This window comes from Eptatretus burgeri, chromosome 6 (assembly GCF_056783735.1).
Source record: "Eptatretus burgeri isolate ZD-2024b chromosome 6, Ebu_testis_v1, whole genome shotgun sequence".
NCBI classification, from domain to species: Eukaryota; Metazoa; Chordata; class Myxini; order Myxiniformes; family Myxinidae; genus Eptatretus; species Eptatretus burgeri.
In genome coordinates this window covers 49,571,442-49,594,807 of record NC_140966.1, presented here as the reverse complement: position 1 = coordinate 49,594,807, position 23,366 = coordinate 49,571,442, and the positions used below count along the sequence as shown (strand labels likewise).

The 23,366-nt window shown below is 41.2% G+C and overlaps 1 protein-coding gene and 1 pseudogene across 2 annotated transcripts in view; both read right to left on the bottom strand.

Moving 5' to 3' along the window:
* The window catches only part of CHIC2 (cysteine rich hydrophobic domain 2), a 32,031-nt gene that overhangs the window by 1,143 nt on the left and 7,522 nt on the right, over positions 1-23,366 (bottom strand). The window contains exons 2-5 of one of the 2 annotated variants that reach the window (XM_085884955.1): positions 18,259-18,313; positions 17,983-18,138; positions 17,792-17,848; positions 12,956-13,015 (exon numbers count right to left, since the gene is read on the bottom strand). In XM_085884955.1, the coding sequence (XP_085741081.1) occupies positions 12,956-13,015; positions 17,792-17,848; positions 17,983-18,138; positions 18,259-18,313 (328 nt within the window). The remainder of the gene's footprint in view (positions 1-12,955; positions 13,016-17,791; positions 17,849-17,982; positions 18,139-18,258; positions 18,314-23,366) is intronic. The other variant, XM_085884956.1, reaches the window with a different exon arrangement.
* LOC147024739 (signal recognition particle RNA) lies at positions 22,950-23,090 on the bottom strand (annotated as a pseudogene).

Below are 23,366 nucleotides of genomic sequence, written 5' to 3'. Positions count from 1 at the left end.
AACAAGCCAATTTGTGGTGACTGAGTAAGCATTTTCAATTGCATGTTAAAACTAGAAGGGCACTCGGTGGAGCGCATACCTCTGCCACGTAATGCCTCATCCATGAGAACATATCGGGCCCAATACGTTTTTTTAAATATCATGCTATACAGTACAATATCGTATTTGGCCCTTTCTCTCAACGGTGACGAATCACTTAAAAAATTAAATATTTCTTGTATCCAGATCCGGATTTGGATCTTCACCAAAAGTGAATCAATTAGTCCTTGTCACACACCCAACCTGTCCACCAAGTTTCATCCGAATCCGTTCACAACTTTTTGAGATATCGTGCAATATGTCGGTTTCACTCTCTCTCTCTCAATGGTGAAGAATCACTTTTTTAAAAATATCAGATCTGGATTGGGATTTTCACCAAGATTGAATCACTTCTTCCTTGTCACACACCCAACGTGTCATTTTTGGCCCCATCTCTCCATGGTGAAGAATCAATTAAAATAATTCTTGTATCCGGATCCAAATCCAGATCTTCACCAAAGTTGAAACAATTCGTCCTTGTCACACACCCAACCTGTCCACCAAGTTTCCTCCAAAGCCATCCGCAACTTTTTTTTTTTTTTAGATATCCTGCTCACAAACAAACAAAGACAGACAATGGTGAAACATAACCATCCCCCTTAGTGGTGGAGGTAATGAAATGACCACGATTCAAAATTCAGATTCACAATTATCTTTTAATAGAACCAATTTGTTCAAAGTTTCCTTTGGGGGAGGGGGGAAGGGGACCAGTCCCCCTTGTAAAAAAAATCTCTCTGAAATCTGTTCCTAAAGTAACAATGGAATCTAAAGGTCCTACTTTAGTTGAAAAATTTAGTACTTGTGGGAATATGGAATGAGAAAGTGAATACAAAACAACTTGGCTTGAGATGTCGAGTTCTTCACACAAGCTCGAAAAGTGAACTGACAGTATTTGCAATTTTACAAATTGTTTTTCCCCAAAATGGGTTAGGTCTACTCTAAAGGAGGACAGTTATGGTTGGGAGGGGTGTGGGAAGACGAAAGAGGGGATAAAAGCAGCTGCATCCCAATGATAAACAAAATAAAATCAATCATCTTCTTCTTCTTTCAGCTGCTCCCGTTCGGGGTCGCCACAGCGGATCATCCGTATGATCCGCATCGTGATTTGGCACATGTGTTTTTTTACGCCGGATGCCCTTCCTGACGCAACCCTGGTCGCCTCTTACGACACAGGGATATGGTACATCTATTTTAACCGGGGTATACACCGGCCCAGTGCACTGGTACTCATTTTGCCGACCTCGGAAGGATGACAGGCTGAGTCAACCCCCTGGTGTATTAATTCAGTGGCTCAACGGGGCTTGAACTCAGGACCTCTTGGATCCCAAGCCGCTGCCCTAACCACTGCACCAACACCAGGCTCAAAATAAAATCAATTATATGCACGTCCTACCTCCAATCAGCAAGACAACTTTCCTGACTCAGGACAGCACTGCACCATTTGTGTATACCTTGTACCATTGTACAGGAACAGAAAGTACTTTTACAAAACATGACCACAATGTCGATCAAAAGGTTGGATGTAGAGCTTTGCATTGCAAAGTGGGCCCCGCGTGGTCGTGCAATTATTGCGATGCCAGTTGAGATTCTGTGCCCAATATCTGTGCGTTGAGGTGTATACAAATGGTCAAGATTTGCTAAGACAAATTTTGCTAAGATTTGCTGCCTGGACATAATGTGCTCATATCGAAAGGTTCTCATTTACCAAGACATTCTACTAAATACATGTAATCATCATCTTGTTTTAAAGGACAATTTAAGGCTTTGTTAATCTTCATGGACAATATAAACATTGTCGAGGCTCGTATGAGAGCTAATACGCAAGGCACAGCAAGGGGGGCATAAGATGAGAGGGGCAGGAGAGGGAAGGACAAAACAGTGTGGAACAGAGACATTCGGAGATCTCTGAAAGGGAGAGGGATGGGGCAGGGAACATTGGGTATACAAGATGGACATACAGGGACTTTCAGGAATGGAAGCAGGGAATTTGAAGGAGGTGGGTTTCGGGTGGATTAACGGGGGTAGAAAGATCAACCAGACATGTGAAGTTTCTTTTTCTAATAAAAGTATCTTTGGAGGCTCTTTGGCCGATGCCATATTACACCAATGCATTCAAACTCTAACTCCATAATTTGTAATTATGTAATTTTTAATTTATTCAGGGTGTCGGTAATAATTGGCCAGCTCTCACCAAAAGACAACTGGGATTTTTCATGACCACCAACTAATGCTGGCATACCAGTCACTCATTTATCTGCTTGCTGTCTCCACTCAGCAACACCCCACTTGAAAAAAATAATAATAATAATAATAAAAAAAAACGGACAGTTTTAATAGCCGGATCGATAATCAAATCCAGACAAAACGGCAGAGACAAGTACGCTACCTCTGTGTCATCCTATCAGATATGAGGCCAGAAAGATAAATAACCAGAGTTGGTGTCAAAGCCACCCAATGCTCGCCTGTTTATACATTTATCGTTTTTAAAAGACTCGTCTAATAATTAATATTTTTTTTATAAAGCATTGCAGTGAAGTCTGATCCAAATAATTTTAAAGCAATATATGTATTTGTATATTGTAATCAGTAACAAGAGCGCAAATGAGCACAATATACGCCCGAACAAGAAGGTATATACAAAATTGTGCTACTACGTGGAAAACAGCATCCTGGTTGCCATGGCAACCACTTTAGATGACGAATGTATGTCGCGACACACCGTCTCCACAGTCTGTACCTATGTACCAAATATGAAACGTGAAAGTTTAAAACTTTGGGAGTTAGAGTGCGGACAGGAACGGACAGACGGACGGACGACACATAATACGCCCCGATATATATATATATATATATATATATATATATATATATATATATATATATATATATATATATATATATATATATATATATATCGGGTGTATAAAAAAGTGTGGCAGATAAAAACTTTAGAAAGGAAAAAATAACTTGCACCAAAAATTTTAACATTTTCCCGCTCACGCTCATGCCGGGGGTATCGCGATAGCTCTTTGTTCTTCAAACAGGCGAGCTAAAAACGTTCATTAAATAGTTTCTATATCTTCGAGGTCTGCTCCGATCATTTCCCTTATCAAGACAATTCTGGTCTGGTCAGCCTGTTCTAACATCTTTGTGCATGAAATATGGTATGCAACACTGAACTGAATCACAATGATCAAACAAATCAGAGATTCAGCAAAGCAATTCTGATCCAAAAAGAAAGTGCAAAAGTATTAACACTTCAGTGATTACTGTGCACAGAAGTCCCGAATAATTTTTCAATACCATGTGATCACCAATTCTGTTCAGTGCATGTGATGTGAAAAAAGATAGACTGATCTTACATTTATTTTTCTTTTTTTAAAGTTTGCTTTAAAATTTATACTGTGTCCCCGGCGGTTAACACCAGCTTGGACGGATAGATAGCCGAACGGTTTTCACTCGGAGGGGAACGGCCAAAATCCTTGGAGATTATGGCGCGCGCAGGATGGGAAACAGCGCCCACCAGAATGGAAACACACGGGTTTATTGTCAAACCCACAACGAATCGACAAACACAAGTAAATTGAACAAACTAGAAGCACCCGCTCCCTATGGGAGCCGTCAAGGGGGTCATGTTATTATATTTATGCCTATTTTACTCAAAGGGGTCCCAGGATTACACACCCAAAAAATGGTTGCGATCGGTTCAGCTGTTTTTGTGGTACCTGGGAACACACAGACGGACAGCTGGTGAATTATAGTAAGAAGATAATGGTTTAATGAACATAAATCAAAGATTTATAATGAATATAACTTGAGGGTGAAAATGAAACATGAGGTAAAACTAAATCCTAATTTGAGACGTCTCCACTAAGTCACAAAAACAGACAAGGGGAAAGATAAAAATAAAATAAATTCCTCCCTTTATGCCGGCACTCAGCCTTGTGTCCAGAGATGACCTTTTAGGAGCCTCACAGTCGTCGAGCCTCGAAGCCACTGTGCGGGAAACGCACAGAAACGGCACAGAGTCGCTCTCCGCACGGGAAACGCACCAGATGGCCCGAGAAAGCTCTCCATGGCCATGTACAGGAGAAAATTCACGCGGGCGATCCCCAATGTCAACAGCCCACCATCCGTCGTCGAAGCTCCTTCTCACGATCAAAATTGACGATACCGCTCCTCTCTCAGCACCAGGCCCGCTCAACAATGGCGATACCTTTCTCTTCGATCCTCCAACAAGGGATACTGCCAAGTTCGACCTGAGACACGCTTCTCCTCTTCTCTTCCTCTCCTCCCAAAGCACACTAATTATTTTTTGCTTTTCACCTGTTATATTTTGCTTTTTACCTATTATATTACCCTTTTTTGATTGACAGTTATATTCAAGTAAACATCTGTGGTGGAAAATTTATTTCAAAATATTAGCTTTTTGGGGGGGGTGGGGGTTGTTTGGCTGTGGCCCAATTAAGCCTCATGATTGCTTTAACTTTGCAAATAAAGGCTTTTAGCCCATATAACAAATACATTAGTTAAATCATAGATGATAGACCATGATTGATTTAAAAGCTCATTAGAAACACGATTATTACATTAATTTTATGAGCATGTATCTGTGTTCGGTATTGATTATACCCATGTATGAGAGCAAGAGCCCGGGGGTGTACTTGGTTAGCTGGAAAGGTAACCAATTTTATTGCCTACCACAGTGACCCATGTCCATCCCTGGGTACAGAACTGAACAACTGGCATGCCCCCAGTGGTGGGTGTGGCCAGTGGGGCATGACTAACTTACCCCAAAGTTGATCTGGATCAGCTTTGTATGGTAACCCATAAAATATCACATATCGCCCAAATATCATCCTTAGTACATAACTTGGCTAATGCCAGTCATTTTATATGGTGGGGTACCCCCTCCAGTCATCAATATATGACACTTCAAAGTTGATCGAGATCAGCTCATGAGGTAACCTCTTGGAATCTATTGGAAAATGTTCAGTAGGACCCCATGTATTATGAATGCCCATTACCAGTGGTTTCCAGCGGTGGGTTACCCCTGCCAATTGCCCTGAAAGTTGCCCCTCCCTGGATTGACCGAGATCAGCTCATGAGCTAACCTCTTGGAATATATTACAAAATGTTCAGTCGGACTCAATGTATTATGAATGCCCATTACCAATGGTTTCCAGCAGTGGGTTACCCCTGCCAGTTGCCCGGAATGTTGCCCGTCGCTGGATTAATAGAACTTTCCAGATGCACATTCCAATGAAAGTCTTACTTCCTCAAAATTTAAAATCAAGGTTTATTTTTTAGTTTAAGTGGGTCTTTATTGAATTGACAACAAGGTCTTACATCAGGATTACAGAAGGATCAGCGCCAATGGCATTATCGGCCCTATAAAATCAAGGTTGGTACATATGGGTACATACTTTGTGGCAAAACGTTAGTGGTCTCCTTCGGCGGACAATGTCAACGCTACATGCCAGATGAAAGCAACCACATCACTGTCCCTAAGCCAACAGAATATCAAGGTGACCATGAAGAAGCAGACACGTTGATAGCTTTCCATGTAGCCAATATCACAGAAAGGAACGTCATCATAAGGGCAACAGATACAGATGTGTTGATCATCCTCATCGGTTTGCTTGGAAGGCAACGTCCGGAGATCCGGGCGAGGATGAACATTATCATGGACTGTGGCATGGGAAATAGTCGCAGATACATAAACGTCTCCAACATTGCTGCTGTATTGGAAGAAACCAGACCTGGACTGCCCCGAGCTCTTCCAGGATACTATGCGTTGACAGGATGACTTCACATCAGCCTTTTACAGGTAGGTAGGGACGCCATGCGCCATTTCAATTCCAATGTTCTATGAAACGGTCGGTGATGAAATAGCATTGAAATACGTACAGCAATCCATTAAATTTTTGGTTGTAAAAGACACATCCCTAAATGTAATGCCATAAAATGGTCCAAATTATGAAGAAATTACCATTAATCTAACTTGGGTTTACTTGATTCTGAGGTTTCGGTATCTTTCAGGAAAGGAAAAGTCAAGCCACTCCAAATCCTTGAGAAAGATGAATCGTTGCAGTTCATCAATCTATTCACCAGTATGGGGGAACAATTCGATGATGTTGATGTTGACGTGGCTTCAGAGTTTGTCTGCCGTATGTATGCCCAAACCAAGAGTCGAGACGTGGATGAGGCAAGACACAAGAAACTATTGAAATGACTGGAAAAGTTGATAAGGTAAAATAAAACTTATGAAGCACATGTATTTGAAATATTTTTAGTTATGTAGGTTTCAGGTCACCGAGTCAATCATGTCATAACGAATGTTTCATTCAATTTTCAGGAAAAACCCCTGGCCAATGTGAAGAAGCTGGACTGTGCATTGCTGCCACCTTGTCGAAGGACTCTGGAGATGAAAATCCGTAGATCCCAATACATCTCTATGCTGTGGACGAACGCTACAACAGCTGTGCCGATGACTGGATTGACACCATGTAATTATGGTTGGTCAAAAGACAACGAGGGTATATTGCAGCCAATCTGGTTTGAAGGGTCAGAACTTCCAGACTGTTTATTCACAGATTCAGTGGAAGGGGATAACGTGACATCAGCTGGCGATGGAATAGATCAACAGGACTGTGATGAAGAACAAAGTGATAGCGATAGTGAAGTCGATGCATGGAGTGGAGACTGATTCTGACAGTGAAGAAATTGACATGTGCGGGTGATTTTGCCCTTCACCTTCGCTCTTAATATCGAAAAGTGGACGCTTTCCTTCCAAGATGAAATCTTGATATTTCATATGATTACTACTAATAACTCTAAAAATGGTTTTTGTATGTTGCCATGGAGCACATTGGCATGCAAGATCGACCCAGTTTAAGAGGATCATCTTGGCTTGAATTTTTAATTTACGTAATACAGTACTGGGTAGAACAAATCAATGTAAATATTATGTCGTCCGTGGCTCCGAATTCAGACGGTTAACAAGTGTTCAGGACTGAAAAGCATATTCAAAATTACTTATCTTGGTTTTAAAGGGATCAACCCCAGTATAAAAATAATTCCAGTAATGAACAATTAACATCTGGAATCAGTGTCACATGGAATTCTGGGTGTTGCCAATGTGACCAAATTGCCAGAACGGACACCGACTGCAGAAAGCTCTGAAATCTGATAGCATTGGGTAATCACTATGATAATGCAGAAACTATAATTTTAAGCTACATATTTGTACCAGTACTCTGAACTTACTCATTATTAGATTATTTTCTTATCCTACATTTTTGTATTTACGGTTGTTTAAGACTTCAAATTGTTTGATGTTTGAAGTTTGCTTGTGGAAATATAACCCATAAATTTATCTCGTAATGAAAAAATGCTTACTTTCACCTCTTTTTTAATAGGGTGTCCACTGGCAGATGGGTCTGAAGTCCATGGTCCAGAAAGACCCCAAAGAAAATATATTCTCCTGCCTTTTGATACCTAGTGTCTGGTAAATCAGGTCGCCAAATTTTGTTATATTCCAAGAGATTATTTCATTGAGCTGATCTACGTCAATCCAGGGAAGAGTCAACTTAGGAAACCACTGGCAATGAGCATTCATGATACATGGGGTCCTACTGAACATTTTGTAATAGATTCCAAGAGGTTACCTCATGAGCTGATCTAGGTCAATCCAGGGAGGGGCAACTGGCAGGGGTAACCCACCAATGGAAACCACTGGTAATGAACATTCATAATACATGGGGTCCCACTGAACATTTTCTAATAGATTCCAAGAGGTTACCTCATGAGCTGATCTCGGTCAATCCAGGGAGGGGCAACTTTCAGGGCAACTGGCAGGGGTAACCTACCAATGGGCATTCATAACACATGCGATCCTACTGAACATTTTCTAATAGATTCCAAGAGGTTACCTCATGAGCTGATCTCGATCAACTTTGAAGTGTCATATATTGATGATTGGAGGGGGTACCCCACCATAGAAAATGACTGGCATCAGCCAAGTTTTGGACTAGGGATGACATTTGGGCGATATAAGTGATATTTTGTGGGTTACCATACAAAGCTGATCCAGATCAACTTTGGGGTAAGATAGTAATGCCCCCCTGGTCACACCCACCACTGGGGGCATGCCAGTTGTTCAGTTCTGTACCCAGGGATGGACATGGGACCCTGTGGTAGGCAATAAAATTGGTTACCTTTCCAGCTAACCAAGTACCCCCAGGCTCTTGGTCTATAAGAGTATTAATAAATTTGATTGAAGCTTGTGTGATTACAAATATGAGCCCCAAGGACATGCATATAAGGTATGTGGGGGATATAATTGATTCAGCTCTGTATTTTTACTGCTACTTAAACTAATAGCTAACAAAAATACTTATGTAGGGTGAAAGTGGGGTTTAGATGAATAAAAGGTGTTATAAACCCACTCTCCCAGTAGCTTAAGCAAGTTGGAATGTTTGGCTGCTAAACTCACAGCTGCAAAGCTCATGAGTTAGGGTTATGTACCAATATATAGCTCTATCCTATCAACCATTGTTCCATGAGTACCATCTCACAATGTTCCTTTGTCAGTTACCCCTCCCCATTCCTTATCATATACTGTGTTCGATCATGAAATACTGCGCACAGGTGTGTACAAGAACACCCCAGCTTTTACCTTGATGCTGGAATTTTTTCAGACCATTAAGATGTCAGTCAGCTTAAATAACAAGTACCCAGGCAAAAATGCTTCAGTTAGAACTACAGCATATGAGAGTAGTACTCTCATATACTATAGTTGGTAACAGGTTCTACTGCAGTTGTCTGTCGAGAATTACTATAGGAAAGAATACTATTTTTGCCTGCATAGCGTTCTTTATCCAACCCATTTGCTCGACTCTTTCCCCCTTTCTCTGCAAATAATTTTGCTGTAAAATAACACAGCCAAGCTTGTAAGGTAAGACCCATAGGAGGAGGAGGAGGAGGTACACAGGGACTCATTTTGGTGTTTCTCTGTGCATTTGTTTCCTCCCATGTACACAAATAAATGATTTAACTCTCACTGGAACTGGAATGATGTACGATTCCACTCGAGGTTTGAGTAATTCCACCACACATCCATAATTTTTTTTTTTTTAAACAACAAACAATTCCCAGACATTTATATACAAATGAAGCTCTTCCGGAGACAGTCGTAGTTGGCGGTACCTCTTGTTCTTCCTCCTCAAATGAACGTCGGCATTTTTATAGATGGTACACATCATACTCAGAGGTAAACTTAATAACCTGGCAATGACGACAACAAGTTCACATTCACCAATATCCATTTGATGAATAATATCGAAACGCTCTTCTCAGGTAACACTTTTACAATGCCTCTGAGCCAATCTACAGTTCAGTACATTTCTGTGTGCAACTCAAAGTTTTGTAGTTTTTTCGGCGATTTTGCAATCTCCAGATTTGGTACTTTAGTGATGTATTCTGGCATTTTTTTTTTTTTATCAATCCTGTAAGTTCTGAAAACATTAAAGTTCTGAATGCTGGTGTTGATCTGCATCGACGGACAGGTAGAACAATGGATGGAATCAAAAGAATGTTTCTCTAGGAATGCTAACCATAATGGGAAGGAAGGGGAAGCTGACATTTGAGGTGTTAAGGTTTCGTCTGAACACAACGATGTCCACTAACCTTGATTCAATCCATTGCTCACCCTTTGTATTATACTATCATATGCCACTTAATTGTGTGTTGGCTTATTTAACAAAGAATATTTGGTCTATCACACCTACATAATATCTCATCAATTAACAATTCCTATTTACCTACAACTTAGTAAATGTGAGAGCCAGTTTAATGTTCTGAATGAAAAAATGCAAAATTACTTTGTATTCATGAACCTTTCAGCGATTTTTAATTTAATTCAACCAAACATTCGATGTTTCTTGATGAATACGGTAGTTGAAAAAGAGTAACTTTACCAGGAGGAGGAGAAGGAGGAGAAGGAGGAGAAGGAGGAGAAGGAGGAGAAGGAGGAGAAGGAGGAGAAGGAGGAGAAGGAGGAGAAGGAGGAGAAGGAGGAGAAGAAGAAGAAAAAAAAATAGGCCATGAACGCATGGACATTTCAGGTGTCGACCGTTCCGTCAGAGCAGAGATGCAAAGATGTCAGGGTTTTATCATGCCTATAATTTAATAATGTCTGAGTTTTATCATGTCTATAATTTAATGTCAGGGTTTTATCATGTCTATAATTTAATAATGTCAGAGTTTTATCATGTCTATAATTTAATGTCAGGGTTTTATCATGCCTATAATTTAATAATGTCAGAGTTTTATCATGTCTATAATTTAATGTCAGGGTTTTATCATGTCTATAATTTAATAATGTCAGAGTTTTATCATGCCTATAATTTAATAATGTCAGAGTTTTATCATGTCTATAATTTAATGTCAGGGTTTTACCATGTCTATAATTTAATGTCAGGGTTTTACCATGTCTATAATTTAATAATGTCAGAGTTTTATCATGCCTATAAATTTATGATGTCAGGGTTTTATCATGCCTATAATTTAATGATGTCAGGGTTTTATTATACCTATAATTTAATGATGTCAGGGTTTTATCATGCCTATAATTTAATAATGTCAGGGTTTTATCATGCCTATAATTTAATAATGTCAGAGTTTTATCATGTCTATAATTTAATGTCAGGGTTTTACCATGTCTATAATTTAATAATGTCAGAGTTTTATCATGCCTATAAATTTATGATGTCAGGGTTTTATTATGCCTATAATTTAATGATGTCAGGGTTTTATTATACCTATAATTAACCTCCGCCATCTTCGAAGATGGATGGAGGTTACTGTTTTCACCCCTTTCTGTTTGTTTGTTTGTGAACAGTATTACGGAAAAACTCCTTGACGGATTTCGACGAAACCTGGTGGGGGGAGGGTTAGGTATGTTCCAAGGATCATGTCATTAAATTTTGGACTTGCCCCCCCCCCAAAAAAATTGTTAGAGAAAAATGTTTTTTTTTTTTTTTGCATTTCTACATGTTTAAAGTGATTTCCAACTCCCCCCCAAAAATGTTTTTACCCCGCCCCCTCCCAAAAGAATTTTTTTTTGCATTTCTACATGTTTTAAGTGATTTCCAACCCCCCCCAAAAAGATTTTTTTTTTTGCATTTCTACATGTTTTAAGTGATTTCCAACCCCCCCCCCAAAAAAAAAATTGTTACCCCCCCAAAAAAAATTGTTGGAGAATTTTTTTTTTGCATTTTTACATGTTTCAAGTGATTTCCAACCCCCCCAAAAAATTGTTACCCCCCCCCAAAAAAAAGGGGGAAATTTTTTTTGCATTTCTACATGCTTTAAGTGATTTCCAACCCCCTCTCCAAAAAAATTGTTCGAGAAAAAAAAAAATTTTGCAACTTTTTTTTTCAACAAAATTTAGATTTTTTTTTTTTTTACATGTTTTAAGTGATTTCCAACCCCCCCCCCCCAAAAAAAAATGTTGGAGAAAAGAACTATAACTGTCAGTACTGTTGACATCATATTTAATGAATAAGATATAAGGTTCACTTGAGTGACCCAGCAGTATTGGCGGCGGAGGTTTTGCACTCTCCCGAGTGCTCCCCCTCTAGTTTAATAATGTCAGGGTTTTATTTTGCCTATAATTTAATGATATCAGGGTTTTATCATGCCTATAATTTAATAATGTCAGGGTTTGATCATGCCTATAATTTAATGATGTCAGGGTTTTATCATGCCTATAATTTAATAATGTCAGGGTTTTATTATGCCTATAATTTAATGATGTCAGGGTTTTATCGTGTCCATGATGATGGGGTTTTTGTTCAGGTTTAGGTAACGCAAAGTTGATGCAATTTATGTAAAGATGCAAGTTTCCATAGTGCTGCACTGGGTTATCTTTTTTTTTACCCTCACCAGAGGAGAGGCGACTGCAGTTGGATCCATTTGGCTCTATCTGTTACTTGCAAGGAAGATTCGCAAGTATATTGGTTTGTCTGGTCTGTTATTCTGCCTGTATGCATGTAGGTATGTATCGTCTACAGGTCACATGTTTACTCCCATGTTCATGAAACTTCACTACATGGTGGAGGTAGTAACAAGCTGGAAGCCTATTGTTTTTAAGGTCAAAAGGTCGAAGGTCAAGGAACATACCTTTTAGACATTTAGAGCTATTACACCTTTTTGACCCATTTAGACCAATGTAGGCTCTTTATAACCCCAAGACCCCTTCAGACGCCTTAAATACCATAGAACGCCCTTGAACCATTTTGACTCTTTAGACCCATTTAAGACCTTTCAGACCTTTCAAACCTTTGACCTTTACAATGAAACCATTGAGACCTTTAATTTGCAATCCCTTTCATGTAGTAAATTTCCTTTCCTTCCATTAATTTTCAATACATAATACATCACACAAAACAAGTCCTGGTGAGGGTCTGCAAGCTCTGATTGCTCTTTCTAGTTAATAATCTGAAATTAATTCATAATTTTTGAAAGGCAGCATTTCATTGTGTTCCACTTGTTAATACCAGTAACCATCAACTTTATGAGTTGAAAAAAAAAAAGTTCTCATACAATTCATTCAGTTTAACAGCAGGTTAGGTCAGGATGAACATATGCAATTTGAGACGTTCCCCCCACCCCCCAAGAAAACATGAATGATGCACTTTCAGAGTTAAAGGAATCGGACACATTGATATACTATTTGTACTTCCACCAATTCCGTATCAGTGATGTCAAATTAAAAGGAGCTTGAAGAGAGGATGATAACATTCTTCGTTTTCTTTTGTTGTTGTTGTTATGCTACTTTTATTGAATTCTGAGAAAACATTGCTGTACTCACGTATTCCATCATGTTGCTTGAATCACATTTTCTTTTGCTGAGTTTCCAATGCAAGCCAAGCTGCAATAATGAAACAAATCTTTTGAATACAATGTAAGTGTCACACCTCTTCTCACTTGTGCGTGAACAATAATGAAAAATGTAAACAACTTCCGGTGGATTGCTATTACACATGTCGCGTCAATGAATCTTCGAAGGCCAACCTGTCGCCGACGGGGGTTTTTAATCAGTCAATTCCCCCACAGGATCAGTCGAATCACACAAGGGATCCGGGCGGAATTAATTCCTCGCACGGCCCATTCGGAATTGTTAATTCCTCCAGTCTTTTAAAAAGGCGAATGTTCCCAGTTTTAAAACCTCCCCCAGTGATTATGCCTGGTGTTGGCTTAATGGTGAGGGTGGCAGGCTTTGGATCCCGCTCAGCTGTTTAATTAATACCGCTCAGCTGTTTCGTGGGGTTAACTTGGCCTGTCATCCTTCCGAGGTCGGCAAAATGAGTGCCAGCATGCTGGTATACTGTGTCGGAGTGGCGACCCGTCCAGGATTGTGCCCAATAACCAAGGAGACTGCTTAGGCAGCACCAACGCTCTGCACAGAGTATGATCCAAATCTCCTCCTCCAGTGATTCACCAAAACTGAGCCAAAATAAAACGATTACTCTCTGGTGCAGTTTACAAACATGCATCACCACAAGAAACGTTCTAAAGGAATAACAGGATTATTTACAGAAAAGGCACAAGACCACGACAACAAAGAATCCTGAGACAAAAGATACATGGACACAAATCAATATACAAAATGCACACAGTTAAACGAAAGCACTTGCTAAAGGAAATAAAATTGAAATAGCCACGAGCACACAGTCATGCATTCACATACAATGGGGTCAACCACGCGAGGCCTTTTAAAAGGAAAGGATACTGGTACGGACTGTGCACCGTCATGGAGCTCCACTGCGAGATCTCCAGCCACAGCACAGACCAGCGATCAGGCAAAACATCCGTGGACGAAGTGAATGGGAAAAACAAAGTGGCACAGGCTTATTGGGCCACACACGTGGTGAAGTGAAGCTTGTGAGGCCCAACCAAGGAGACAATCCCCAAGAACAAAACCCCGAAGAAGTGAAAAGCATGTGTGTTGTGCCATCTCACGGCCCCGACCCGAACGGGATACCGTGTCCTCCCTAACAAACAAGCTCAACTCACTGGGTCCTGACTCCAACTGATCCCGCTCCTGTGTGTGGTGCCTTTTATCACCATCCCCACGGCCGCACACTCGTGTTTTGCTCACCATCCAGGAACAGCTTAAGATTGAACACGTCGTGACATCACCCCAGAGGTGGGGTCATGAGAACGTGATGACATCACCAGCATAGCCCAAACCATTTTGGGCCGTGGAAGGAAGGGAGATGGGTTTCTATCCCACAAGGGATAAAAACATTTAAACATATACCCTTTCTTCTCCCCTCACCTGGTTTAGAGATAACGGAAATGAATAACACTTTCCTAACGAATGTTATCAACACTGACGCTCTCACGGCAGACATAATATAATAACAAGGCAACTTCACTCTAACAAATCCCTGTGAAAGAAGAATCTTCCAAGCTATTCAAACACGGTCTACTTTTCATCTGGGTCATTCCATGTCAAATCATCAAAGAATTTGCCGTCATCTCTCAGATTTTTGTAAAACTTTGGGAACCAATTGGGACCCATGAAAAATGGCAAGAACTCAAAAATTTTTGCTAACAGCCTCTTAATTAGTGAGATACAGACTAACGAACTTTGGACTAATTAGCACGACGTTGTGAATTCAAATGGCCATATCTCTAAAAGTATAACACCTAGAGAGCTGGTTTTGGTGTCATTTTAAAGGTATTTTCATGCCCTATGAATTTGGGCAACATTTTCCTACCTCCAACCACAAAAAAGTTATCACAAAATATAAACTTCAATCATGAATCCCCAAAAAATGTATCCTTCAAATTTCCTCAAATTCATCCCAGAGGTACCTTATGATGTCAAGAAGCTTCCACATAAGTTTTGTGATGAGGACTCCAATAGTTTTTGAGATATGAGCAATAATGTACATGTACGTATGGCATATAGGTTCGAAAATCAGTATTTGTAATGTATTATACAATCATTCTAACCTAGCCATGACAGGGAACACAGGGAGCGACCATCAATTGCTTTGAAGTATCATATACTTTCATTTTCAACTGGGCCTGAGGGGAAGAAACAAGTGCTGCTGTTGCTGCATTGAAGACGAAATTGAAAGCCTAAGTCAGGTTAGTGAACACTGTGTACATGAACTCACTTATTGATTGTATAATACATTACAAATGCTGATTTTCGAACCTATATGCCATACGTACATGTACATTATTGCTCATATCTCAGAAACTATTGGAGTGCCCATCACAAAACTTATGTGGAAGCTTCTTGACATCATAAGGTACCTCTGGGATGAATTTGAGGAAATTAGAAGGATACATTTTTTGGGGATTCACGATTGAAGTTTATATTTTGTGATAACTTTTTTGTGGTTGGAGGTAGGAAAATGTTGCCCAGACAAATTCATAGGGCATGAAAATACTTTTAAAATGACACCAAAATCAGCTCTAGGTGTTATACTTTTAGAGATATGGCCATTTGAATTTGCGATGTCGTGCTAATTAGTCCAAAGTTCGTTAGTCTGTATCTCACTAATTAAGAGGCTGTTAGCAAAAATATTTGAGTTCTTGCCGTTTTTCATGGGTCCCAATTGGTTCCCAACGTTTTACAAAAATCTGAGAGATGATGGCAGATTCTTTGATGATTTGACATGGAATGACCCATCTATCTCGTATGTATCCCCTCTAATTCACATACTCGCACGCACACATTAAATGAAACTATGTTTGAGAGTGAAATGCAGCTTCTGCCGTGTGGCATCTGTATACTGCCGGTCTCGAAAAACAAGTTTGTTAAACAATTTATATCTCCCCAGGGATTTCCCAAAGAGTGAAACGGTTCACGCACGTAAACAGGAGATATGTCTCCGAGGTGGCATCCAAAGCCAGTCGCCAATTGGGAATCCTCCGTCGTGCAAAGTCCTTCCTTGGCACACCTGAGCTACTGACCACATACAATGCTTTCATCCACAGCCTGGTGGAGTATTGCTCTCCCCTCTGGGCTGGTGCTCCCGCCTCTCATCTTTCTCGGCTTCACACTGTGAAAACCAAGGAATTTAGGATCATTGGTATCTCCCATGATGAGGCTGAGTCTTTTGGTCTCTCACTCTCTCACCACAGGCAGATCGGTGGTCTGTCTGTCTTCTACCGTCTCAAAACTTCCCTTTCTAAACCCCTGCTGCTCTTCGCCGATCTCTAGCTCCACCCTCTTCCTTATCCTCCCATCCAGAATCTTCTCCAGCACCTTCATTACATGACTTAGGAGCATAATGTCCCTGTATTTCCCTGGATTTGAACATCGCCCTTCCTCTTCCATCTTAGCACAATTAATCCTGTCCTGCAATCCTCCAGAATTGAACCCTCTCTCATACATACATTCAACAGCCTCTTCATCCAACTGACTCCAACTTCTTCCGCTGCAATTATCATCTCTGTACACACTTCATCAATGCCTGGTGCTCTTCCCTTCTTCATCCTCTTCAATGCCATCCCCACTTCCTCCTGTGATCACAACCAACTCCACTTTCCCCTCTACATAACACGGTAGCTCAGCTCACTGTTGCTTCCTTCCCGGTTCAAAAGCTCTGTGAAATACCCTTTTCACACCTTCAATACTGACCCCTCCCCCACTTATGTCACTAGCCTCCCACCACCATCCTTTATAACTCCCCCCCCCCCCAAACACTCCTTCATGTCCTTCCCATCCTCATTCCTGTCATGAGCCAATTTATATATAATCTTCCTACCACAAATTTCTTCCAACCACCAACTTGTTATCCGGCTGATTCCCCCTATCCTTGATCTTCACCCTCTTCCAAACCTCCTCCTTTTCACCAAATGCCTTTGCTACCTCATCCAACCACCATACCTGGTTTCTAACCAACGATGCACTTTCCTGACGTCCTTCCACACAAAACTTAAGCAATTCCCATAAACACCTTTCCAAACTTCTTCCACTCCTCCTCCAAACCTGCTTTTTCGCTGAGTTTCTCATACCTAACCCTCCTCCAAACCTCTCCTTGTACTCAACGACGATGTTTCCCCTACACTTCCCCCACCAAATAATCTTCAGATCCCTGCTCTTAACCTCCCTCATTTTCTCCATCCATACCACAAACACCACAGGCTTGTACTGGATGGTAACATGTTCTCCCACCACTGCCTGACAATACTTAACCCTCCACAACTGCCACTTCTGTTCTGTGATGTCCACTCACCACCACCAAATCCAGTTCTGTTCTATGATGTCCAGTCATAGAGGTAATCTTGTGGCTTTCACACTTTTGAAAGAATGAACCAGCTATGGCCATCCCATTCCTCGCCACCAGCTCTTGACCCTCTATTCCTCATTCCCCAACCATATTTACCAAACCATTCCTCTTCCATCGGCTCCGCTACTCCCACATGCGCGTTCAAGTCCCCTGCAATGCACAGCATCACGTCTGGCTCAACCATTCCCATAATTCTCTCCAATTCGTCCCAACCACTACAGTCCTTCCCATGTGTGGCCCAAATACCGACATAACAAACACCTTTGTAAGTGTTAAACCAGCTTTGGCACATCAGCCATGTAGTACAACCATACAGGCAGGATGAAAAATCGGACAAAATTACACTCGAATGTTATACCCATATAGCGATAAAATAATCACCAACTTACCTTATGGTAAAGTCTATTATTCTCCCATTCCAGCAACTTTTCAAGAGACTTCCTTGTCTGCAAAAAATGCAGGCCAAGACAGCACATCAAAATCAAGAGATCAAGACGATAACTTGGAAAATGTAGCCCTGGGTTACCAAATGTGACTTCATTTTCCCAGGCTAATCCCAGGAAACGCCATTCTAAATTACCCTTTTGCTGAGGCAGACCACCGGCCAGAGACTGCAACCCAGGGTGCAACAGCAGCAGAGGCAGCCACAGAGAAGCCAGCGCAGATTCACCGGCATGCTCTTGCGCAAACAGCTATTGACTCGGCTAACACTTGTACGGAACTCTTCTGGAGCAACCTGAGAAAGGACAAGTTCCACAGACGGCAGGAATTGGGAGATATTTTCATTCTCCCACAAATTAGATACACATAATAGCACGATAGTGGCAACCTCAAATTCTCAAAATGTTGCGTTTACCTTCCCCGTGAGACTTGATGGAAATTCCATGTCAAACCGGTTGCTCAATCCAAATCTGGAAAGAAAGAAAGAAAGAAAAAAAGATTAAAAAAACTAACTTCCTGTAACTTTCACAGAAATCCTTAATGCACATACTTCCTTGATTTTTCTGAAAAGCTGTTCATCACAACTGAGGATATTAAACAGTAATGGCCATTCCGAATTCAATAAAATAACATTTAAAAGATAGTTAAAATGGCATGAATTGTACAATACCCGACACCTAGATCTGTTTTAATAGTAAACCTCAAAAAATAATTTCTGGCCTAAAATGTGTGAATGAATGACCGATTGTCTGTCATCCATGATACTCAGTTCTTTATAGGTTTTGACTCTTTCAGCCAAGAACCACTCCATACACTGTCCGCAAAGTCTCCAGTGTAGCTTTCAGTTTTGTCCCAACAGTCAGTCAATCTGGAAATGCAATATCACTTTCTAAACCAAGCCAGAGGTTATAACTTTGACAAAAAAAAAGTGCATGCTGATGCACATTTTTTGCCCTTCCATGAAGTGCCTGTCCTTGGTCAAGAATGTGATATTATGCAGTGCTGATTCTTCCCATTTATATTAGCAAAACAATGCAATTAATCACTCCTGCGGACTTCCCGCTTTACCTCTTCACATCTCGAATCATCAGTCGGGCTTTTTCTACAACTATTCCAGCATGGACACGAACTTTGTCATTCTCACCAATCAACAGATGGATGCACTCAACGTCAAGCATGAGATCAGGTGCATCTTTGGAACTTTTTATACTGTCTAGAATGGACGTTGCTTTCCAACCTGAATATGCTTGGAAAAGGTATGCAAATATACCTCAAAGGGTTATCCAATTTACTCCACAAGGGGAAACAACCGATTGCTCTTGATGGTATTGTCTCAAGATGGCCCTCTTGAGGCTGATGTCCTGCAAGGCAGAGTTTTAAGAAAGAGCTTATCCTTGATCTTGTCAATGATCACTCCGCTTTCTTGGATCATACTCTGTGCAATTTTGTGTCTGACAACAATGTACAGGACAATACCGCACATTTCTGATGGGCAGACTGCTCAGCATCTAGCTCTGCAGATCAATTTGGTTTTTTAAAAGACCTTGGTCAGTGACCAGAAATAAGTCTTTCAGTGAAAAAAATGCTATCACCCTGTCTCTTCAAAATAATCGGATTTTAAACCCCATGTCAACGTCCCTCAGTCATAGTAAGGTTCATTGGAGCTATTCATGGAAATGGCTCTTAAACGTACACTTTCGGTGGTTCTAAGTATGAAATCAAGTCAAAAGGAAATGTTTCACTGAAAAACAATGTTAAAAAATATTTCAGAGGTAGTGTGATGAAGCGCATTTCTGAGAGACACAGGAGTAAGGCTGTCTCCATATTCTCACTTTGAGCTTCACGCATAGTCTTCATCTTTCTTCCATTTCCCTCTTCACACAGCTTTTCCTTTAGTTTTCTCTTGCTTTTCACAGTCATGCACCACAGAAATACCAGCACAGATTTCTTTGGATGATTTATGTAAATTTTAGTTTCTATAGTATATATACTAGCAAAGTACCCGCCCATGGGCGGGTACAGTTATCTGTTGAATGGCGTTGGTCCCGTCTCGATCGGATGAAATTGAGAAATTGACGTTATCCGGTGACCTTGACCCCGTGACCTTTGACCTTGACCTTGATCCCCTTATGTCCGTTCCCAAGGATCACATACGCCAAGTTTCATCTCATTCTATCCAATGGTTTGGCCGTCTATAAAGGACAAACAAACATGAAAAATTGACATTTTAGTCAATTTATGACGTCATAACTCGAAAAACGGAAGTCGGAAGTGAATGTCGTCAATCAACTATGTCATTTAATTTTGATTATCTGTTGAATGGCGTTGGTCCCGTCTCGATCGGATGAAATTGAGAAATTGAAGTTACCCGGTGACCTTGACCCCATGTCCTTTGACCTTGAACTTGACCCCCCCCCCCCCCCGGCCATGTCTGTTCTCATGTCCCAAGGATCATTCATGCCAAGTTTCATCTCATTCCATCCAATGGTTCAGCCGCCTATAAAGGACAAACAAACAAACACACATACATACAAACATATTGTTACAAATTCTGGCCCGCCAGGCATGCGAGTGATTGCGTAACTCCAATCGCGACCGCGTCGCCCACCGGAACGGACAATTCAGTCTTGACCCTCCTTGGAACTATCGCCAGGAGCTAGTCACGGGTGGGTCTTTCGACCCCACCACAATCGTGCCAATCGGCCACCCATGCAGGATAGGATTGTTCGCCAAACTCAACCTACATAAGTACCTGCGCCGGTAGTTAACCGGGCGATTGTACCTCGCCGCTGGCCGGCCGAGGACATGAACCGCTTAAACGGTCCGTTCCATGCTTCAGTGATAACCGAGCGGTGTTTGTGCTGCCTCAGTTTCACCTGCCCTTATTTTGTCGTCCTCAATCCCCAATTCTCCATTCATTAAACTTAAAATAAAAAAGTAAAAAAAGAATGTGATTTTTGTCGACTCGAGACGTTTTATTGCTAACATCAAATTTTCATCAAAAACGATGAGTGCATTTTGGCTTAACCAAACCACCACACACGAAATATATATATATATATATATATATATATATATATATATATATATATATATATATATATATATATATATATATATACTTGCAGTACACACCACAGTGTGTGTGTGTGTGTGTGTCTGTGTGTCTGTGTGTGTGTGTGTGTGTGTGGGTGTGTGTCTGTGTGTGTGTGTGTGTGTGTGTGTGTGTGTGTGTGTGTGTGTGTGTGTGTGTGTGTGTGTGTGTGTGTGTGTGTGTGTGTGTGTGTGAACCAAATTCTCGCTCAATTATCAATTAATTATTGAATGCAGTTTTAATTAGCAACCAAATTCTGCTTCGTCTCCAAACCACTGGGGAGGTCCACGGGGATAGGAATATCTCCGACGTGATTGTGCTTTCTTGGCGATTCAATTGCCTTGACAACCCAAATTCTACCGACCAAGTGGCGACCATGGGAGGCCCGGGCGAGTTATAATATGTTCTACAGAACATTCTTTACATTTTTCTGCATGCAACACATTCTGCAGCAATTGAGGAGAACCTCTTGTATCGAGTTGTATGAAAGATTATAAACATGTTCTTATTAGAGATCTACAGAGACATACATTAGATAAGCCGGAAGGCGGCCATGGGTCGCCGAGCATCCGATGACCTTTGACCCCTAATCTGAGTTAATCTAGTACTAAGTACTTACGAAATTGCAATCGAATCGGTTAACCCGTGTATGAGCAAGGGGGCTTTGAATGGTCATTTTGCCCGAACAATGCACTCATTGACCTTTGACCCCTGACTTAGCCGAGATAGGTCAATATGTCCTGAAGCAAAGTTGTAGTACCCATTGCGTACTCTGTACCTATGAACTTTCATTCATATCGGTTAACCCGTGTTGGAGCAAGGGGGATTTGAATGGTCATTTGGCCAAAAAATGCACTCTTGACCTTTGACCCCTGACCTTGCCGAGATAGGTCATTATGCAAATGAGCAAAGTTGTAGTACTCATTATGGTCTATAAGCATGTAAAGATTCATTTGATTCGGTTCAACCATCTTGGAGTAAGTGGACTTTGAATTTTCAGCGGGAATGCTCAATGGCCCTCGGACACCCAAGTTGAGAGGGTTACCATTTGGAAACTATAAGATATAGAAAAAAATGGATGTCATATAGCGGATAGGGAATCACCTTAAGATTATGCATACCAAATATCATCGAGTTCCATCCACTGAGAACTACTCGGTATCAATTTGAATGAAAAGTACTGAAAATGCGGTGTGATATCAGAAATCCCCAAAGTTCGAGCGGGTGCTGTGGGTGAACAAAGATATAAATCGAAAATCCGGCTCGATTGTTTGTGCACAATGCATTCCAGATGATTAGTGTGATTTTTCATGACCATCTGACCATAACCCTAGGAGGAGTAGCATTTGGCGCGAAGGCAACTCCAGCTCTCGCATATTATCGATTTTTGCCCTTTGACCCCTGACCTAAGCAATATTGGTCAATATGTCCTGAGGCAAAGTTGTAGTACTCATTGCGTGCTATGAACCTGCAAAGTTTCATTTTGATCGATGCATTCACCTGGTCGCTAGGGGGCCTTCAATTTTCGCCAATTTTCAGGCATACCCCATTTGTAGGGGGCGCTGCAGGTAAACTATTCCATAAATCACAAAAACCGGAATATATTTGGTAGAGCATCACCTGTAGATGATGCATGCCAAATTTCATAAGCCTACGTAGGATAATGGCCTTCGGAATTGATTTTGCGTGAACGGTACCGATTTTGAAGGTTTTTCGGTTGTTGCTCGGGAACCAAAGCGTCCCAAGCAACAATCACAATTTCCAAAGCACGAGATCATAAGATGTACCGACCACCCGAGTTTGGTCAAAATCGGCCCACTTTTACTACCAATTATGCTGATGACAAACGAACAAACAGACAGAATTACTGACAATGTTGTTCGTCTTTCGGCTGCTCCCGTTCGGGGTCACCACAGCGGATCATCCGTTATGATCCGCATACTGATTTGGCATAGGTTTTATGCCGGATGCCCTTCCTGACGCAACCCTGGTCGCCTCTTATGACACAGGGATAAGGATTGGGTTTCGCCGTGATTCCGGGCTGCCCTACACCCTCTCATAGCGCGGCCAAGTGCAGAGCTCCCGTCCTCAAGCGATCCTCCAACCCAAGCCTCCGAGTAGCCGGATTACAGGCGCACGCCACTACGCCCGGTGCAGAATTACTGACAATAAGGGTTACCTATTTCAGTGACCCAATATTAAAGCCTAATGCCATTTCAGCATCACTTTCTGCAAAAGGAGAGGAGTGACCTTCACGTGAATGCATTGCACAATACATCACTTGCTTCCTTCATAAACATGCTCTGACCATGGCCCTTCCCTTTTCCTCTTCCTCTCCAAGTTTACTTCTTTGTTCAACCCTTGGAAGGCATGCTGTCCCAGGAATTTCAAGGCCTCACAATATATCACAACTTGTCTTTGTCAGGCCA